Source organism: Doryrhamphus excisus, chromosome 12, assembly GCF_030265055.1.
Source record: "Doryrhamphus excisus isolate RoL2022-K1 chromosome 12, RoL_Dexc_1.0, whole genome shotgun sequence".
Taxonomy (NCBI): Eukaryota; Metazoa; Chordata; class Actinopteri; order Syngnathiformes; family Syngnathidae; genus Doryrhamphus; species Doryrhamphus excisus.
In genome coordinates, this window is record NC_080477.1 from 317,699 (window position 1) to 336,336 (window position 18,638).

At 48.9% G+C, this 18,638-nt stretch overlaps 3 protein-coding genes and 1 long non-coding RNA gene across 6 annotated transcripts; 1 reads left to right on the forward strand and 3 right to left on the reverse strand.

Moving 5' to 3' along the window:
* Positions 1–868: 868 nt before the first annotated feature.
* LOC131139129 (uncharacterized) lies at positions 869–4,193 on the reverse strand. The gene is made up of 3 exons (XR_009132191.1): positions 3,856–4,193; positions 3,371–3,448; positions 869–3,071 (listed from the first exon to the last, which is right to left on the reverse strand). It is a non-coding gene; the product is annotated as an uncharacterized LOC131139129 (long non-coding RNA).
* A 1,037-nt stretch (positions 4,194–5,230) lies between these two features.
* katnb1 (katanin p80 (WD repeat containing) subunit B 1) lies at positions 5,231–10,666 on the reverse strand. Of its 2 annotated transcripts, none has more exons than XM_058088401.1 (20): positions 10,525–10,666; positions 10,041–10,146; positions 9,813–9,943; positions 9,613–9,730; positions 8,798–8,898; positions 8,662–8,703; positions 8,510–8,593; positions 8,332–8,447; positions 8,170–8,241; positions 7,953–8,103; positions 7,685–7,866; positions 7,470–7,618; positions 7,351–7,401; positions 7,210–7,271; positions 6,915–7,139; positions 6,702–6,851; positions 6,565–6,641; positions 6,422–6,496; positions 6,242–6,358; positions 5,231–6,165 (listed from the first exon to the last, which is right to left on the reverse strand). In XM_058088401.1, exons 2-20 carry the CDS (start codon positions 10,078–10,080, stop codon positions 6,024–6,026), a joined length of 2,085 nt encoding a protein of 694 aa, XP_057944384.1. In that variant the 5' UTR covers positions 10,081–10,146; positions 10,525–10,666; the 3' UTR covers positions 5,231–6,023. The 2 variants fall into 2 exon arrangements, with proteins under 2 accessions (XP_057944384.1, XP_057944386.1); XM_058088403.1 differs by having other exon boundaries at positions 10,041–10,169; positions 10,525–10,662.
* A 1,149-nt stretch (positions 10,667–11,815) lies between these two features.
* Positions 11,816–15,281, forward strand: cog8 (component of oligomeric golgi complex 8). The gene is made up of 5 exons (XM_058088404.1): positions 11,816–12,356; positions 12,980–13,187; positions 13,262–14,083; positions 14,166–14,334; positions 14,480–15,281. Exons 1-5 carry the CDS (start codon positions 12,028–12,030, stop codon positions 14,746–14,748), a joined length of 1,797 nt encoding a protein of 598 aa, XP_057944387.1. The 5' UTR covers positions 11,816–12,027; the 3' UTR covers positions 14,749–15,281.
* On the reverse strand, positions 14,942–18,630 carry nob1 (NIN1 (RPN12) binding protein 1 homolog). 2 transcript variants are annotated; one of them, XM_058088406.1, is made up of 10 exons: positions 18,466–18,630; positions 17,454–17,586; positions 17,259–17,386; positions 17,124–17,195; positions 16,892–17,047; positions 16,662–16,811; positions 16,395–16,598; positions 16,223–16,320; positions 15,848–15,992; positions 14,942–15,787 (listed from the first exon to the last, which is right to left on the reverse strand). In XM_058088406.1, the coding sequence occupies exons 1-10, from the start codon at positions 18,532–18,534 to the stop codon at positions 15,521–15,523; spliced, it is 1,422 nt and encodes a 473-aa protein (XP_057944389.1). In that variant the 5' UTR covers positions 18,535–18,630; the 3' UTR covers positions 14,942–15,520. The 2 variants fall into 2 exon arrangements, with proteins under 2 accessions (XP_057944389.1, XP_057944388.1); XM_058088405.1 differs by having other exon boundaries at positions 17,259–17,392.
* Between the last annotated feature and the right edge of the window lie 8 nt (positions 18,631–18,638).

The following is an 18,638-nucleotide window of genomic DNA, read 5'->3' on the forward strand; positions in this document are numbered from 1 at the left end:
TCATCATGTTAATAGTTGCATAATAATCCATATTGCATCTACTGTATGTGTGTCTGTCTTCAAACACTTCCATGTGAGTCATTTAATTAGTGTAGGTTTTATTTTAATCAATACAGTCAGATTTGGTTTATGTTTGACCAATGAAACATGGCACTCGTTTCCTAAAATGAATTCTAATTAAGCTGTTTAATATTGTGATATTTTTGGTGGTTTACTACTGAATACAACAAACAGTGCAGCATCCACAATTGGTAATAACTTTTGAAATAAGTTAATACAAAATGTGTTCAAGAATTGTATTACAATATGTATAATGGTATAATGTTATTGTATAATGGGGTGAAAATGAGGAGCGCCATCTCCGTACCGCCTTGCAATGAGAGTCTGAAATCTGCATACAGCCCTCCACAAGGCAACCCAACCCAACAGAAAGCAAGAAGGCAGAGCCTCATCACACTCGATCGTCTGGCAACGTCTGCCCTTGCTGGGTGTCCAAAGTGGGACACAGCCGCCATCTGTGGAACATGGCTCACTGCAGAAATAAAAGGAGCAAACTCCCAAAGAAAGTGGAAAAGGAGCACAAACGCAAAATGTTGACACTAACTAGTTAAGCCCATGTAAAGTGTAACAACTTTGTCAAGTCCGGTTCTCTGACTTGCGCTGCTACTTCTGCTGACAAATGCATGCAGCCAACCCGGCCGCTGTATTTTACACAACGTGAGCAAGTCCTTATTAGGGGCCGAAGAGCAAAACTGTTGCTATAGAGCCAGGACAGACAACCGTCTTTTTTCATTGTTTTCAAATTGTACTAACCTCAAAGTGTTATTTTATTGAAAGCAATATTTACTGTGTCGTCATGGACACACAAGACAGCGAGTACAAAAATGCAGTGCATTAGCCGCAAATGCAATGAATGCATTTGGACTGGTTTATTCTTTTAGCAAAAGACCAGTGTGGCAATCCACACCCTTGTTTGTTCTTAAACCTGATTGGATGTTCACGGATCCTTTCAGAGGCAGATTCTCTTGCTGGAATTTTCATAATAACGATGTTGTTTGTTGAATACTTTGCATGGGTACACACCAGATGGTGGCGGTAATGTGTCAGTCCGTTGTTTAACATGCTCACGGAAGATCAGAAGAAGACATTCAACTACATGTAGCAATGGAGAAGTTTTTCAAATGAAAAAATCAAGACAAAAGTGGTGCCAGTGTAACCAACTTTTCCTTCTTACCCTTTTAAAAGTAAAATGTAAATGTTGGTCTTTTTTATTAATAAGCCGGACTTAAGCCTTCGCATTTTTTCTTGCTTGAGTTATTCCATGAATTATTATCAAAAGTTACGTTTTGACAATCTGATGATCAGATTTGATCATGTCATGTCATTAAACTTTATTCAGGTTTTAGCTTGTTAAACTGGGAGTGGATTTGATTTATTAGTGAAAACAAATGAATGAGATCAATTAAATCTATACAGTGTGCATATTTAATGGGCACTGAAAAAAAAATCGGGCCTCGTCGTCAAAAAGGTAAAGAACCCCTGCTCTAGAGTGTGTGGGCTACATTAAACTTCGACGTCAAGTAGAGGGCCACAAAATACGGCTGCCATGAGTTTGAGACCCCTGGTGTAACGGAAGTGGTTGCCACTCAGTTAAAAAGGAGAGAAGAAGAATTGCCATTTCTGTTAAGTGTGCAATGACAGCACTACACAATTACACCCTCAGGAACCAAGTACGCAGTGTACACAGTATATGAATAAGTTGTACTGGCAAGTATTCCATTTGAGACACAGCCTGTCTGTGGTTGGCAGACGTCCTTGTGTTGCTTATTTTTCACTCGCAGCTTTTCATCTTGTTTTCAGCTCTATATGCAGTCTGCATGGGCAAAATCTTAACCACTGTGACAGAGCGCAGACATTCAGTGCCAACTATGGATTGAATAAGCAATGCAATAGGACACACCAGATGGCTGCAGGTAAGCAACGTTATTTTTCCGGCCTCAAACTGACAACCAAGTCCGTGTCTAAATCAGACGTTAACGGCATTTGCCTGATCAAATTTACCAAAGAAAACAAAGGCGCTGCCATCAATCTTCAAATGTAACGGTTGACCTGCAGGCGGCATGAAAAGTATTTAAGAGCCGGGATCTCGGTGGAAGGCTGAAGACGGCGGAGGCAGACTGAAATCGACACATCTGCGGTGAGTAGAAGAGTAAGATGGCAGAGGTTGATGCAGAAAAATGAGCGTTGTGCTGTTCCCAGGTCCGAGTCATCCCGAGCCATGCCTTCTGCTGTGACATCCGTCCTCCTGATGGGGGCGCTGATGGTCGTGTCGGCCTTTGCTCAATCTTGTAATAAGCAAAACATCTGCAATACTGATTCCGACGCGCGGCAGACAAGAACTGACAGTGTTTGTGTGTGACAGATGACATCAATATGTTGAATACTATGTGTACCAACATGGAGCTGGAAGAATGTGAAAGTGAAGTGTGTGGAGTGTACCGCCTGAATGAAAACAGCTGTGTCAAATTATTAACCATGGAAAAGGACTGGGCCAACGCGCAGGTGAAACATCAGCAAACAAAAGCAGCAGCATTAAACGTCTTCTGGTTCTAAACTTCTTCATTGTCCACCTCTCAGCAAACGTGTCGAATTTTCCAAGGTAATTTGGTCAAAGTGCAAAATGAGGACGAGCACAAGAAGCTGCTGTGTATGATGTTACAGCTCTTCCCATTTCGACTCCACTACTGGATCGGTGCTCTGAGAGGAGTAGTAAGCAGCCAGCACACTGATCATGATGAGTGGGTGAAGAACTCCAAATTGCTGTCTTTCTTTCAGGATGGTGGTGGTTTCCACTGGGCTGATGGAAGTGGACCAGTGGAGTATAGTCCATGGCGTGTGGGTCAGCCCGACAAATATAACAACGACGAGAACTGCGTGTGGATGAACTCTGGCAGTAAGTTGGACGACACATCTCCATCTTAACGTCTGTCTCAGCATGACGCTGAATGTCGTCCCCTGTCTTTGTCCAGCCTGGGGTCCATGGAACGACATCTCGTGTAGTGCGATGGCTTCTGCGGCGTGCCAGATCGCAATGTGATTGTTGGCTTCCCCACGAGTCAACGTGAGCAGCAAAATCGTGTTTGTCTCCCGACAAACACGATTTTACAGGCATTGCAATAAACTTCAAGAATCAGATCATTTGGTCACGCTTTTGGTTTTGTTTGTTTCACGTGCATCCAACATCAGAACCACTGCTTTTTCACGAGCATTTCTTATCTTAGCTTGACGGCTGCGTCCCATTTGCGGATTTCTGTACTAACACCGCGGTCACAATGGACAAAGTGGTGAGTGTGCAGCGCTGGACACTTACCACCCAAACGAGCGGCCATCTTGGCTATGTAGCAGAAGGGGCGGGATTCACTTGGAATAATGGCAGCTGAGGCACAACCTGTAGTGATGGAAAGCACAGCCATTCAGTGTAAACAAGGGGTGCAACGATACATGTATCTGTATTGAACTGACCTGACACACACAATGAATGGAACGGTTCAATAACTCAATGAAAAGTAGGAGAGCAGGCAGGCCTTTGTGTGATATTTTTGTACCATTTGAGTAAAACCTGAATTTAATTAGGCACATATTAACATGAGTTACTTCAACTTTATGTGTGTAAAATAACAGACTAAAACAAATACAGACCTACCGCCCTACTTAACACTCTGTTTGTCAATTAAACAACTTTCACACACAAGTAGTGAGAAAAAGACATAATTATTACAAAGTCAACAAGAGAGCAGAGTTGTGAAATGACACTTTTAAAAACGTGAGCTAGCATTTCTGCTAGCTAGCATGTACCTTGAACGTCGTCGCTTCTTGTCGGCCAAAAACGGCTTGCTAGCTCGTCGTCGCCAAGTTGAGGCTTACTCGCAGCTAACACAAAGAAAAAACATTGGCTAGTTAGAACCAAACCAAAGAAGAACGTTGTCTTAACATTCTCTCACGGCGACTCAAGCAACCGCAACGTTGTCCCGTGAGTGCAGGCTTTACCGCCACTCGACATTTTGTGCTTTCTGATTGGTTGTTTTCGGTACGCTGTGAGAACGATGACGGCGATCAGCTATCACGTGACAGCTAGTGACGTGCGGATCGATACTAAATATCCATACTGCCGATACCAGCTCCTCGTGCGCTGAAATCAATCCTAAAATCACAATATCGCCACTTTCGATAATCGAATCGTTTGAGGTCTGAAACGGAAACGTTGACCGAAGATAAAAGGAGCTAAATCAATGACTTATATAAATAATTGGTTTATTTAATACATTAATTACATGTATTGTATTCTTTATGCTATCATATGCAATTCACTACTTTTTCCATTTTAACAGACCTAATTTGTTGGTTTCTTAGCATACAATAAAAAAATATATATATATATATATATATAAATATATATGGTATATTGGCAACCCAACTTGCTGGGTTGAAATAACCCAGCCGTGTAGTAAATATGAACCCAGCGTTGGGTCATTTGAACAACCCAATGTACAACCCAATTGTTGGGTTAAGAGAACCAACCCAACTTGTTGGGTTAAAATAACCCAACGCGAGGTTGGTCCTATATTTAACCAGCGTTGGGTTGGGAAACAACCCAGATTGGGTTGTTTTTAACCCAGCATTTTTAAGAGTGTAAAAGATCCACTGTGGCGACTCCATAATCACGAAAAAGCCGAAAGAAACAAAGAAAGTGTACTTGCAAAGTATTGGATCGGTATCGCTGATACAATCCTGACTTTTACTCAGTACCGTATCAGAAAGGAAATAAGTGGTATGCATGTCAAAGGCAAAGATGCCAGGAAAGACCCTTTTCAGGTCAATACAGGACACACACTTGTGTGTCTGAATATGGTTCCGTTCCATCTTTCAAGGGATGACTTGACAATCATTATTTTCATGTATATTTTCAAGTACAGACTTTTCCTTTGGATTTGCTTCTATTTCCGAAATGAGTCACATTCCGCAGATGGCTCCTGGGCCACACTTTCCACATCCATGTGTGCTAGGTGACGGAGGAGCGTGTCCGAGCGTGTCCGAGCGTGTCCGAGCTGGTCAGGGGTCGGGTTGCGTTGTGGAGGCTCGTATTCAGCTTTCAGCACCGCTCCTTGACGCCTGTGTGGCGCTGGGTGCGTGGTGCTTTAAATGCCAAATAAATGCATCACACAAGAAACTCTTCCTGTCCTTCACTTTTAATGAACATCCCTCCACAATGTCGCTAAAGTGTCCACACGGATTTCTTCTGCGTATGAGAACTGTCGGCCGCAACAGTAAAATTATTAATGAAGCAAAACACGGCACCAATAGAACCACTCAGTGATTAAGTCGGAACATCTACGTGTTTTGATCTGACAAATGTCAAGTATGATAAAATCTAAAGTGACTGCATGGACATTAGTACAGACCCAGCCACGCGTCACTCGCTGACACTGGGAACACCGAGGTAGGTTGGACAGCAAGGCACGCACTCGCTCCGCTCGCTCTTGCCACATCCAACATGGCAGCACGTGAACAGATGATTCAGCGCTCAGTGTAGCGTTTGTGTACTATGTTGCATTTGTAGTGATCAATAGTAGTAGTACTGAGATCATCATTTCTGGTAATGGTAGGAGTACTCATCGTGTTCCCAGCGTTTCTTCCAACCTTTTCCTTGAATCAACACCCTGATGTGGTGGTGAAGACCCGGGAAATATGGAGTCAGGGTTCATGTAATTCATGTAATCCGAAAGCGATTCAATCAAATTCGGCGAAGAACAGCACCTTGTCCAGGCAGGGGACACCAGCGCCTCACGGATGCAGGAGTCTGAGCTCGTGGGTGAGGCAAAGAACACTCCATGTTCTCACTTTCATCCCGGGTGAGGGCTTGAGTCCAAGGAGAAACGTGGTCTCCAGGCTGGAAGAAAGACCCCTGGTCTCCAAATGCTTGTAACTTTATTGAAAGGATGCAAAGCTCTTCAAAGTCCTCGTTGTCAAAGCGCGTCGTCCAGCGGTGCCATCAGCAGCTGCAACTCTCTGAAGGCGCAACCGTGGCGACCGACCTGCGACGCCTTGTTCTTCACAACGTTGTTGACGTTCTTCAGCTGCTTGCAGCACATCCTGCACTTGTGGTGTCTGCAGGGTCACATGGGTCACAGCATCATCATCGTCATCATCAGGGTGACTGAGTGCACAGCAGGGTGTGGCTCACCGCTCCTCACGTGTGATGTCCACACCGACCGACGGCGCCGCTCCGAGCGTGTCGGAGATGAGCGGCCAGAAATATTTCATGATGATCTTGAGTGACGTACAGCCGCACTGAATGTAGCTGAGCAACAAGCGACACTCGCGTCAGCAACAACGCTAAACCTCCGTCCTTCGCTTGACTCACCTCTCGTATTTACTCTGCAGCAGTTTGTCAATCTGAGGAAGACTGGTCATGCACACATCCAGTTTCCATAGCGACCTGAACACAACAAGCGCACGTTGACTACAGGGGGTGCGCATGTGCGGCCACGTACGTATGACACTGACGGCTGCATGTTGACGATGTTGAGGACGTCCACGACGATGGAAAGGTCGTTTATGGAGACGGCGGCGTCCAGGGCGCACTGTGCAGACAAACAGAGGAAGCGGTCACCAGCGTACAGGAAGCGCTTGAGCGGCGTTACCTTGATGCCCTCGCGGGCCCACACGGCTCGCACGGTGTCCAGGTTCTTGTGACGGCTGCTGAGCATCACGCACATGGTGTCGTGACCTTTGCGGATCTGACTCAGCGCCTCGTCGTCGCTCAGAACCGCCGCCCTCTTGTCAGGCGCCGACTGTGGAGAATGAGATGCTGTAGACGCAAACGCACCATAACGGTCAATAAAGACGCCACTCACAGGAAGGAAGTCGGCCACGTTGAGGCCGATCGGCTCGTTCCTGGCGACCGGGAAGATTTTAGGATGCAGTTTGACGGCCGTCTGAGGAAGCGGTGGCGGCAGGGGCTCGCTGACGGGGGGGGTGGGGAACACTTGGCCTGTGGTGGGGGGGGCGGGTTGTTTGGCGCAGGTGACCACTGTTGGCTCCACCCTCTGGATGGGTGTGGACGAGGCTAATGGAGACACCTATCACACACACACACACACAATCATCACAAACACATTTGATGGTGATAATGATGATGCCTTCACAGACCTGCATCTGGTCGGGAATTACAGACGCGTTGGGGACATGTTGTCCGAACAATGAAGACAATTCTAAAAAGGGGAAAAGAAGAGCCGCAACGTCAAAATTGAAGATGATGTCATCAGACAACATCACGGACGCTGGACCCACCGTCCTCTGGGGGGGCGGGGAAAGGCTCCAGCATCTTGGGCGGCGTCCGAGCTGGGGACAGAAGCGTTCAGTGTGGGTATTTGACCTTTGACGGAAAAGGGGGGTGACCTTTCACCTACAGATGGCGTTCTTAGGCTGGAAGATTTCCTGGTAGTCTTCGGCGTTGTGGATTTCAGCCGAGGAAACTTTCTCGTCCGCCTCATCCTCGCTGGGGCTTCGCCTCTCGCCCTCGGGACTCCGCCTATCAGCGTCTGAGCTGCACTTCACCCTGATGACGTTGCAAACATTAGAACGCCGAATCGGCAAAAGTCCCCCGCCACACCCCCCGTCGCACCCTTGAGAGCGGCAGGCGGTCGCGGGTCGCTCGTAGCTGCGGCGTAGCACGCCTCCTTTGGGCTCGGCCGACGGCTCCTGGCTCTGGACGATTCCCGGAAGCGCAGCGGCGGCACTCGTCTTGACGCGCTTCAGGTCGACCACGTAGGATGCCACACTGCTCAGCTGGTGAGACGCGCCGATCTGGCGGCAGAAGAGACGGCGTGACGCGTCTACCATCCAATCTATCAAAGTCGGGCTTTGCGGGGGCAGGGGGCGGAACTACGCACAAGCTGCTCGTTGCAGACGGCCAGGTCGCACACTCGGCCCCACCCCACTGCCACCGAGTCCAAGCAGCGATCAGGCTCCCAGCCGTAGACGCGTAGCGAGTCCGTGGAGCCGCTGAACAGGCAGCTTCCGTCTGGACTGAAGAGGATACACCTGTGGCGCCACAAATAGGAAATCAGGACCCTCATCCTCTCATTCGACATTCTCACCAGGACTCACCTGACCGGACTGGCGTCTCCCTCCAGCGAAGCCACCATGGAAAACTTCTCCAGGTCCCACAGCTTCACCGACCTGCAACACACACACACACACACACACACACACAAGGGATGGTGCGTTCAAATTCATGGTCTTTCCATCAAGAACGCAAAATGGTGGTACCTGTCGGAGCTGCCGGACGCCAAGAGGTACTCATTGGGATGAAACTGGATGGCGTTGACGGCGCCTTCGTGTGCGGCGAACTCGCTGATGGTCTTGGCTTGCATTAGGTCCCATAGCTGTGGCACAACACGTCAAGTTCCCGTCTTCAACTCAGCCCCCGCCACTTTCCGGGACCTACCTTGACGGTGCGGTCGTCACCCGCCGACGCCAGCCACTTCCCGTCGGGGCTGAAGGCCAGACTTCTGACGGCCTGAGTGTGACCCTGCCGGACGTCACACGGCGGTCACGGGGCGCCCCGAGAACGACAGGACGTGGCAGAGCGCTTCTTACCTTGTAACTGTAGAGGTGGCCTTTCCGCCGCACGTCCCACAGCTGACAGCGGCCGTCGCATGGCGTGGAATATCACATGGTCAAATCAGTACACACACACACACGCACGCACGCACGCACACGTGCACACACACACCTTAATGTTTGTGTCCGTGGAGCCGGAGGCCAAAAAGTCTCCAAAAGGATGAAAGCCCAAACTGGTGATGTTAGCTTTGTGCCCCGTCAGGGTGCGCAACACTGCACAGAAAGGGGGGGGGGGGGGGGTCAAACGTGCAGCCCAGGGGCCATTTGTGGCAGTTTTTTAATGGCTCAAGGGAAAAAACTGAAAAAACCAGGAAATTGAAAAAATAATTTTACAAAAAATAAAGTAAAAATATTTAGAAAAAAGTTTTTCTAAATATTAATGTAATATTTAGATCAGATATATTTAGATAAATATTAATTTAAAATATTATAAATATTTTCTGAGAATAACATGATGATCTTATGAGCATTTTAGTAGCATAAAGTTGAAATATTAGTTGTAATATGAAAAAGGAACAAAACAACAAAGTTGTAACCGAGTCAAAATTTGAAAGAAAGTAGTGGTAATCGAACGAGAAAAAGTCGTAATTTTACAAGAATAACATCATAGTACGATGAGCAAAAATCCTTTAAAACTTACAATATTACAGAAACTTTTTTAATGTCGCAAATATAAAAAACAAACACAACATTGGAAAAAATAAGTAGCGGAAAACACCAAGTTACAAGAATAAAGTAAACATATTTAGGGAAGAAAGTTGGGGGGGAAATCTATTGTGTGAAAAAAGTCACATTGTAACAAGAGAAAAAGTTTGGACGCCCCGGGTAGAGCATGTTCAAGACCATGAAGTGTGATGTTGACGAGTACCGTTTGGTCACCAGAACCCCGGTGCCCTTAAAAGGCAGCCTGATGGCGGCGAGACTCACTCTTGGCGGCCTCCAGGTCCCACACTCGTATGGCTCCAGACTGAGAACCCGTGGCCAGCAGCTCCTCCGACATGTTGAAGTGAAGACACTCCACTGGCTTCTTGTGACCGCTCAGACTCTGAACACGCACACACACGCACTCTTGAAGATGTGATGTTGTGGACAGTCGGCGGCGTTAGAGAGCGCGAGTGATGAAGTACCATGATGCAGTTGGCCTTGCTCACAGACCAGATGTTGACTCTGCAGTCTTCACCACCGCTGGCCAGCAGACGACCAGAACTTTTTCCCAAAGACACACAGGAGACTCGACTGGTGTGAGCCTCAAACTCCTCTGCGCGCACACACACACACACACACACACACAATCAGCTGAAGGTGTCATCAACAGGAACTTCATCTTGTCATCACAAACCGGAAGTGACACTCACGTAGTCGCCATGAGATCTTAGTGGCGCTTGCAGCAGCCATGACGGTCTCGCCGGCTCAGACTAATGACTGGATCTCACTGGAACGCCAGACATCAGCCAGGTCCACCTGAAAAGACGAGTCATCTCCCACTGAAGCAAATCGTGCATGTCAACAACAACACGCCCTGGTCTCACGTCCACTTCAAATGCATACTTCAGTCAAGTTCAATTAAAAGACAACAATCATCAAACCGAACACAAAGTAGAAATGACAATGTCGACTAAGGATCGGCGTCGATTTTGTTTTTCCTCTAAAGACACAGAAAACAAGAAGCTTGGAGCTAAGAGTTAAAGCTAATTCATACAGCTAGGCTGTACAGAGGAGGTTCAACTCGTTTCAACTGCAACCTGCTAGCTAGCTAGCTAGTTAGCCTTCTCACTGAGGCCAGCTGGCAAAGTAGCTAAAAGAAGGATGTGGCGGTCGGCGACGTTTTAAAGTATTCACCTGTTCCGCTGCGGTCCAGGTGAAGCAAAGGCGCGGTCAAAGTTGACTAGCGAAACGCCCGACGCCGACTTCTTTACAAATAAAAAGTTGTTGGCTGCTGCAGACCCGCAGCTTAGCAACTGGACACTTCCGGTGACGTCACAACGGGAACGGAAACATCACACTCCAACTTTTATTCACAAGGAGTTATTAATTGATTATTGTTTTATTTTTTATTATTGTTTTAGTACAATTGTACTACTAAAATGTTCTGCTGTCATTACTATTCATCTCTTTCTGTCGCTGCCATTCAACCTCAAATTTTAAATTCCCCACAAAAAATAGCTTTTTGACACTGACCCCGCCTTTAAAAATTATTTTCTTCTAAAATCTCAAATGCTTTTGCGGAATAAAAATACAAAATAAGTCTAAATAGAAACCAAAATGGATATGGTCTTGTTTCTACAATGTAACCTTCATAAAGATGTGCAGAATGCTGTGAAATGTCTTTGTTTATTAGGGAAATTCCATATTCACAAATACAGAGTGATGTTATGTAAGCCAAATATTCACGGGTTTTCTTTTGAACTGAAAATATTGTAATACCGGCCGCGTGACGTCAGTCAGGAGGCTTGTATTCGTTTTATGGTTTTATTCCCAAGGTAGCAAGAAGACAACTCGCTGGGCTGTAGGCAGACTCAACTGTTTTTTTATTTATTTGTATTTTGTTAATATTTTATTACAAACGTCAATTGTACAAAACAGTATAAGCAGAATTAGACTCGACTGTTTTTCGAGCGCACCGCACACACTTCCTGACACTCTTGTTCTACCTCTATTTGGTCCCAAAAGCCTGCTCCAAACCGCAAGCTGAACCAGGCTGCCCCCAGCGTCCATGCACGAAACAGCAGCCGGGGATGCAACACACACACACACACACAACGCTACAATATTATATGAATCACTGAAGCTGATAATCAAAAACAGAAAAGCAGTGAAAACCTGTCATACATTGGAGAACGTTCTAAAAACAACTCAGTGACATGTTTTCTATTGTTTTCATTTTCTTGTTCTTATTTTCAAGCAATATCCCTCGCACATTCCTTTCTTTGTTATTTATTTTCTTATTTATGTTGATATTGTTCTGTAGAATTGCACTTTTATGTTCCTGTAATTCTGCTTGTACTGTTTAGTACAATTGAAGTTTGTAACAAAATATATATTAACAAAAAAAGTAAATAGAAACGCTTGTTGTTGGTGGTGTTGTTCCTGTACTAGCCACTAAGCGGCGATAAAGAATACTTCTTAGAGCTGGTCGGCATCGAGTGAGCGAAGAAAAACAAGAAGAAGAAGAAGCGGAAGAAGAGGCGGAAGAAGATGACGACGACGAAAAGAGTTGGCGTTCTAACGACATTTGTGCCAGTTTAGTTGTTTTTTTTTTATTTCTTTCTCCCTGGTTGTCTCCCCGACCGTTCACAAACGGGGCCTGCGGATAAATCCCGCCGTAGCCAGAAGCCGTCCAGGATGACGACCGTCGACGTGGAAGACGAGAGCATTTTAGCGTCCATCTTCCAGGATTCCTTCCCGGACAGCTGGAGGGACAAGCCGGACTTGGCGGCCTACCTGTCAGAGCTCAGCTCCTTCGGCGTGGACAAGCTGAGCCGAGAAGAGGAGCGGCTGGCCGAGGAGCGAGCTCACATCCTGCAGCAGACGCGGGAATTGGCTTTCTCCAACTACCAGACCTTCATCAGGACCGCCGACTGCACGGAGCACATCTACCGAGACTTCGGCCGCGTCGAGGCCAGCGTGTCCCGCCTGCTGGACAAGCTGCCCGGCTTGGGGCAGAGATGCAGGTGCCGCCTCTCGCCTTCTCGCTCTCGTCGCCTTCTCGCTCTCGTCGCCTCCTCGCTCTCGTCGCCTCCTCGCTCTCGTCGCCTCCTCGCTCTCGTCGCCTTCTCGCTCTCGTCGCCTTCTCGCTCTCGTCGCCTTCTCGCTCTCGTCGCCTCCTCGCTCTCGTCGCCTTCTCGCTCTCGTCGCCTTCTCGCTCTCGTCGCCTCCTCGCTCTCGTCGCTCTCGTCGCCTCCTCGCTCTCGTCGCCTTCTCGCTCTCGTCGCCTTCTCGCTCTCGTCGCCTCCTCGCTCTCGTCGCTCTCGTCGCTCTCGTCGCTCTCGTCGCTCTCGTCGCCTCCTCGCTCTCGTCGCCTCCTCGCTCTCGTCGCCTCCTCGCTCTCGTCGCCTCCTCGCTCTCGTCGCCTCCTCGCTCTCGTCGCCTCCTCGCTCTCGTCGCTCTCGTCGCTCTCGTCGCCTCCTCGCTCTCGTCGCCCTCTCGCTCTCGTCGCCTTCTCGTCGCCTTCTCGTCGCCTTCTCGTCGCCTTCTCGCTCTCGGTGGAACCGGTGGATGAGTGCTGGTCGGCCATGTTTGTTGTTTCCATCCTGCTCCCCGGTGTGAAAGTGACGTCACAAGGATGTGTCTGCAGGGTGTTCGTGAAGGAGGCGGAGCAGATGGCAGCCAGTCGCCGCATGAACAGCCTGACGTTGAACCGACACACTGAGATCTTGGAGATCCTCGAGATCCCGCAGCTCATGGACACGTGTGTTCGGAACGCTTACTACGAGGAGGCTCTGGAGCTGGCCGCCTACGTCAAGAGGCTGGAGAAGAAGCACTCGGACCTGCCCGTCATCCAGGTGACATGGTCCTCGTTCCCACCTCGATCTTCTGACAATTCCATGCTGAAACGTTCCGTGGTGTGTGGCTGCAGGGAATGGTGCGGGAAGTGCGGCAGTCAGCCCAGCTGATGCTGCTGGGGCTGCTGCAGCAGCTGCGGAGCAACGCGCAGCTTCCCACGTGCCTCCGAGTGGTGGGCTACCTGCGGCGCATGGACGTCTTCACGGAGGCGGAGCTTCGCGTCAAGTTCCTGCAGGCTCGCGACGCCTGGCTGCGCTCGGTGCTGGACGCCATTCCCGAAGACGATCCCTACACGCACGCAAGCAAGAGCGTGGAGGCGTGCAGGGTGCACCTCTTCGATATCGTCACGCAGTACCGCGCCATCTTCTCCGACGACGACGATGACGACGCTCCCCCGGGCCGGGCAGCCGTCAACGAGGCGGCCATCTTCCACGGCTGGGTGCTCCAGAAGGTGTCCGACTTCTTGGAGACTCTGGAGCGGGACCTGCAGCGCGGAGTCGGGGGGCGCCTCGACTCCCTCCTGGGACAGTGCATGTATTTCGGCCTGTCCTTTAGCCGGGTGGGGGCGGACTTCCGGGGGCAGCTGGCGGCCATGTTCCAGAAGGTGGCAGCCGCGGCGTTCCAGAAAGCAACGTGGGAAGCGGTGGAGGAGTTCCGGGAGGACATGAACGCTTACACTCTGGTGGCACTGCCGTCTGTGCTGGGCGGGATGGCCCCCCCTGTCGGCTCCGGGGCCCAGCCCGAAACCCTGCAGCCCCCCATGAGCCTCCTGGACTTCCACCCTCTGGCCCACTTCCTGAACAACGTCCTGACTTCCTTCAACGAGCTCCGCCTCTGCTGTCCTCTAGGCCTCGCCCGTCATGTCTCCGCCCACCTGCAGGATGCCCTTCACACGGTAGGCTGGCAGCGAGGGGGTGGGGGAGGGGGCGGGGGCGGCAAATTACCACAAGAACCAACCACATCTCTCCCTCTGTCAGGTGACGCAGCAGCTGGTGGCGTTCCATCGTGCCGAGGAGTCGGCCTTCAGCGAACGCGAACGCGAGCTCTTCGTGCACATGTGCCACGTGTACGCCCATGACCTTTTACCGTTCATCAACCGCTGCCTGCAGACGCTCTTTCCACCCCAGCAGATGGCGCTCGTCCTCGGTTAGCATGCGCACAGCACACCATGCTAGCTGACTACTGCTAACGGAGTAGAAATATGTCAAGATGTTGGACGGCGTAAAGCTGGAGAGTTTTCCAGAAGCATGTTCTCGACCTCGTTGGTTAGCGTGTGTTTTTTTGCGTCCAGGCGTTCCGGCCTCCCAGCTGCACGCGTTGGAGCGCTTGGGCCGAGTGGACGTGAAGGAGCTGGTGGAGCCGCTGGGATTCGTGTTGCCGAAGGAAGACTCGGCCACGGAGCCGAGCGCCGTCACGTCGGACTCTCTGCCGCCAGAACCGGCAAGCGACCCGGATCCCGTGGCTGGAGAGACGGAGCCGGAGACGAGCACTGAAGTGACCGAGCAGACGTCAGAGGAAGGCTTGAAGGAAGGCGGGGATGCGTTGTCATGGAAACCGTAAATGTGAGCGTTGAAGGAGCCGGATGGACTCATCGCTGCCACCGAGTGGTCATTGCTATTGCTAACTCATCACCGACCAATCAGAGAAGACCTTATTGCTATTGCTAACTGTGGCCACTGACAGGCTTAAATCAACGTATATATTCATAAATACAGTACAGGTTTGCAGCTTCACGGTTTTTCAAAAATATATGAATAAAACATGCAGTTTCATAATGAAATACAGTCTGTTATATATTTTGTGTGTACTTTGCATAAATGTAGCATTTTCAAATGGCTAAATCTACAATGTAGATGTCTGCTGCTAACACGTGGTATTCTACACTGGTCATTATGAATTATTAATGTTGGGCAAGACCCAAGCACCGGAACAACAGGCATTTATTGCAGGTTTGAATTCTCTCACAATAATTCCAACGTGCTACTATTGTCGCCGTGACCTACAACAAAGTAAAAGTCAACTCGCTGAACTCCAGACATCACTTCCTGTCCAACAGCGGAACATATTTATAGCAATACAGGTATAAAGGTGATTATAGGGGTGTTATGTGTAGACTCTAAGGCTCTAAGAATGTTAGATTTAGAAGGTATATTTAACAGGTTTCAATGCTCCAAATATATTATATACTTAATTCACTTATCATGGTCGGGTGTGGAACCAATTAACTGTGATAAAGGAGGGATGACAGTCAAGTCTTCAATAAATCATGAATGACTTCTTTATTCCTCCTCCATAGTTATGACTTTTTTTTGGGGGGGGGGGTGGCAAGTAGTTACTTCTTGACAAACTTCCTGCGGGCACAGTTGGGGTTGACACGGCGTCGGCCTCCCCCGCACTGAGCGTCTCGAATGTGCAGGTTGGCGGCTCGACTGTAGACGTCGTTCACGGAAAAGGGCGAGGATCCGGCGCCGTAGTCCTCGTCAAACACGTTGGTCTTCTGGCGCGCCTTCCGCGACAAACGCTGCTGAGGGAAGCGCTGGTCCTCCGTCAGGCGGGGATTGTTGCTGTGTTTGCCCCCCTGAGGCAACGGCAACGAGTGCTGCCACCACAAAGTGCTGTTAGCATGCTACCTTAAGTGTGTGTGTGTGCGTGCACTCACCCTGAGCCCGCGGGGGTTGAGCACTTTAGGGTTTTTGGAGAAGTGCATGTGCAGGCTGCCGTCCTCGCTGACCGTCACAGCGATCTTCTTCAGCGTTTTGTTTCCGCACTTGGGACAAAACTCTTTGCTCATATTGCTGGTGGTCCTGACGTGTGCACAAAGGCAATTACGACATTAAACACTAAATCATACAACAAAGACGTGTGTTCAAGTCTCACATAAGGACTGTGGATGATGGGATAAATAAATATATAAATATATATATTTCACAGAAAAACTGCCACCGTGCCTCCAATTCAAACCAAAGTAACCCCACAGCGCCTCTAGTGGCCACCAGGTGTAGAGCACAAAGCCTGGTCGCACTCGGGTACTCACTGGAAGCAGGCGTGACATCGCAGGATGTAATTCCTGGTCTGTCTGATCAACATTCCGTTGACGGACACAACATGAAGGCCCATCTGGATGAGAACGTTCTACAAAGACAAGCCCAGCAGTCAAACTTGTTGAGCTGGTTGGTGCCTTCGCTGGCCGCAGTCCCGCCACTCACCTGCACGGCAAAGTCCGTGGTCAGGCATCCCACTTTGACCTCGGTGGCTGTCGTCCAATCGGAGGAGTCCATCTTCACCTGGCCGATGTTGCTGGGTGTGATCCAACCCCCTCCGTCGTCATCCTCATCCTCATCCTCCTCTGCGGGCTCGTTTTCTTTGTCCTCCTCTGAACTTGCGTCAGCTTCCTGGTCGCCATCTTCCTTCTATGACATCACAACATGTCGTTAGTTTCATCCCGGAGACCCAAGGAGCTGGTGTCCACCCACCAGTAAGTCCAGGAGGTCGTCAACAGGGGGCAGCGTTTCCCTCCAGAAGAGGAAGCTGTTGAAGTTGTCATCCTGCTGGCAGGTGGACACGCACCATGGCGTGTTTGGGACTTCCTGTTTGTCGTCTGCTTCCGCGAGCTGCGGTGGGCTCTGAGTGAGGATGCAGCGAGAGTGAGACGCTTCCTGTTCCTAATGAAGAGACACCACAGCCATTTGTGTAAAAACCTCACCAGTAAAGCCAGCAGGTCGGCTTCGATGTTTGGGAGAGGTTCTCTCCAGAACTGGAAGGAGTTAAACTCCTCTGAGGGAGCCAGCGAGTCACATGATGCGTCCTTGGACGAGTCACATGGCGTGTCAGCGTCTCTGGAAGATGCGTGTTTGGACTTCTGCAGATCACACAGAAACGACCACGTTTGTGTGGGAGAAAGTAAGAAGAGATGCCCTCAGGAGATGACCTCTGACCTTGGAGGGGAAGTGGAATCCTGCCACGTTGACCGGTGTCTCCGGGTGGCGTTGCGTGCTGCTGACACGGACCTGATTGGAGAAGAAGGTTGGGTTGGGAGTGCATGGGGTTGGTGCAGGGGGCGGCGCACAGACCTGGACTTGTGGTTCGGTTCTGAGGTTCTGCGTTCCAACGTGTTCCTGTTCCAGCTGCCAGGTCAGAGCCAGCACTTTGATGTCCGTGGACGACAGGCTGGGATAGTCTCCCGTCTTCTTGGAAAACTCTGTGACTAAGAAACGACAATGTCAAAGTCGAGCACGAAGCCCCGCCCCCTCCTCACGTGACCTCACCCAGTCTGACCACTTCCGGACGCGGCTCTCGGAATGTGAGCTGGTAGGGAAGGAAGGCCAAACTTCTCCTGGTGGCTTTGTCTCGGATCTCGTCCACTACGGCTTTCAGGGTGTAGATGTTCTTCCCGATGTCCTGTCATCATCATCATCATCATCATCATCATCATCAGATACTAGTAGATACTAGTAGATACTAGTAGATACTAGTAGATACTAGTAGAAACTAGTAGAAATATGCACGCAGACAATCATTAATACAGCGCTCCCTTTAAAAGAGAAACTAGTAGATACTAGTAGAAACTAGTAGATACTAGTAGATACTAGTAGATACTAGTAGATACTAGTAGAAACTCGTAGATACTAGTAGATACTAGTAGAAATATGCACGCAGACAATCATTAATACAGCGCTCCCTTTAAAAGAGAAACTAGTAGAAACTAGTAGATACTAGTAGAAACTAGTAGATACTAGTAGAAACTAGTAGAAATATGCACGCAGACAATCAATACAGCGCTCCCTTTAAAAGAGAAACTAGTAGAAACTAGTAGAAACTAGTAGATACTAGTAGAAACTAGTAGAAACTAGTAGAAACTAGTAGATACTAGTAGAAATATGCACGCAGACAATCATTAATACAGCGCTCCCTTTAAAAGAGAAACTAGTAGAAACTAGTAGATACTAGTAGATACTAGTAGATACTAGTAGAAATATGCACGCAGACAATCATTAATACAGCGCTCCCTTTAAAAGAGAGTAAAAGCCTATTGTGAAAACGAGTTTCATTTTGAAACTGCAGTAAAAGGCGTTTGATTACTAACTACTAACTAACCTACTGTAACAAAATAACTCATTAATTCAAGTTACTGTTGTGTGGAAACAAGAGCAGCTCGACGTGTAGGCCGTCGTCACAAACTATGTCACATCCGGCTCCCAGTGCTTCGTAAACAGCCAACACCTGATCGGGTGTCTTTACAATGAGTATTTTCGCAGTTAAACAAAATGTACATGTCACCTGGAGAGGTGCTTTCTTCAAAAAAGCTCCTGCGTCTGCCACAACATGTTCCACCAGGGGTTGCGCCATCTTGGATTTATGACGCACTCATCACCGACCAATCAGAGAAGACCTTTATTGCCACGTGTTTCCCTCATTTACAATTGAAATATATCACACACTGGTAACTACTA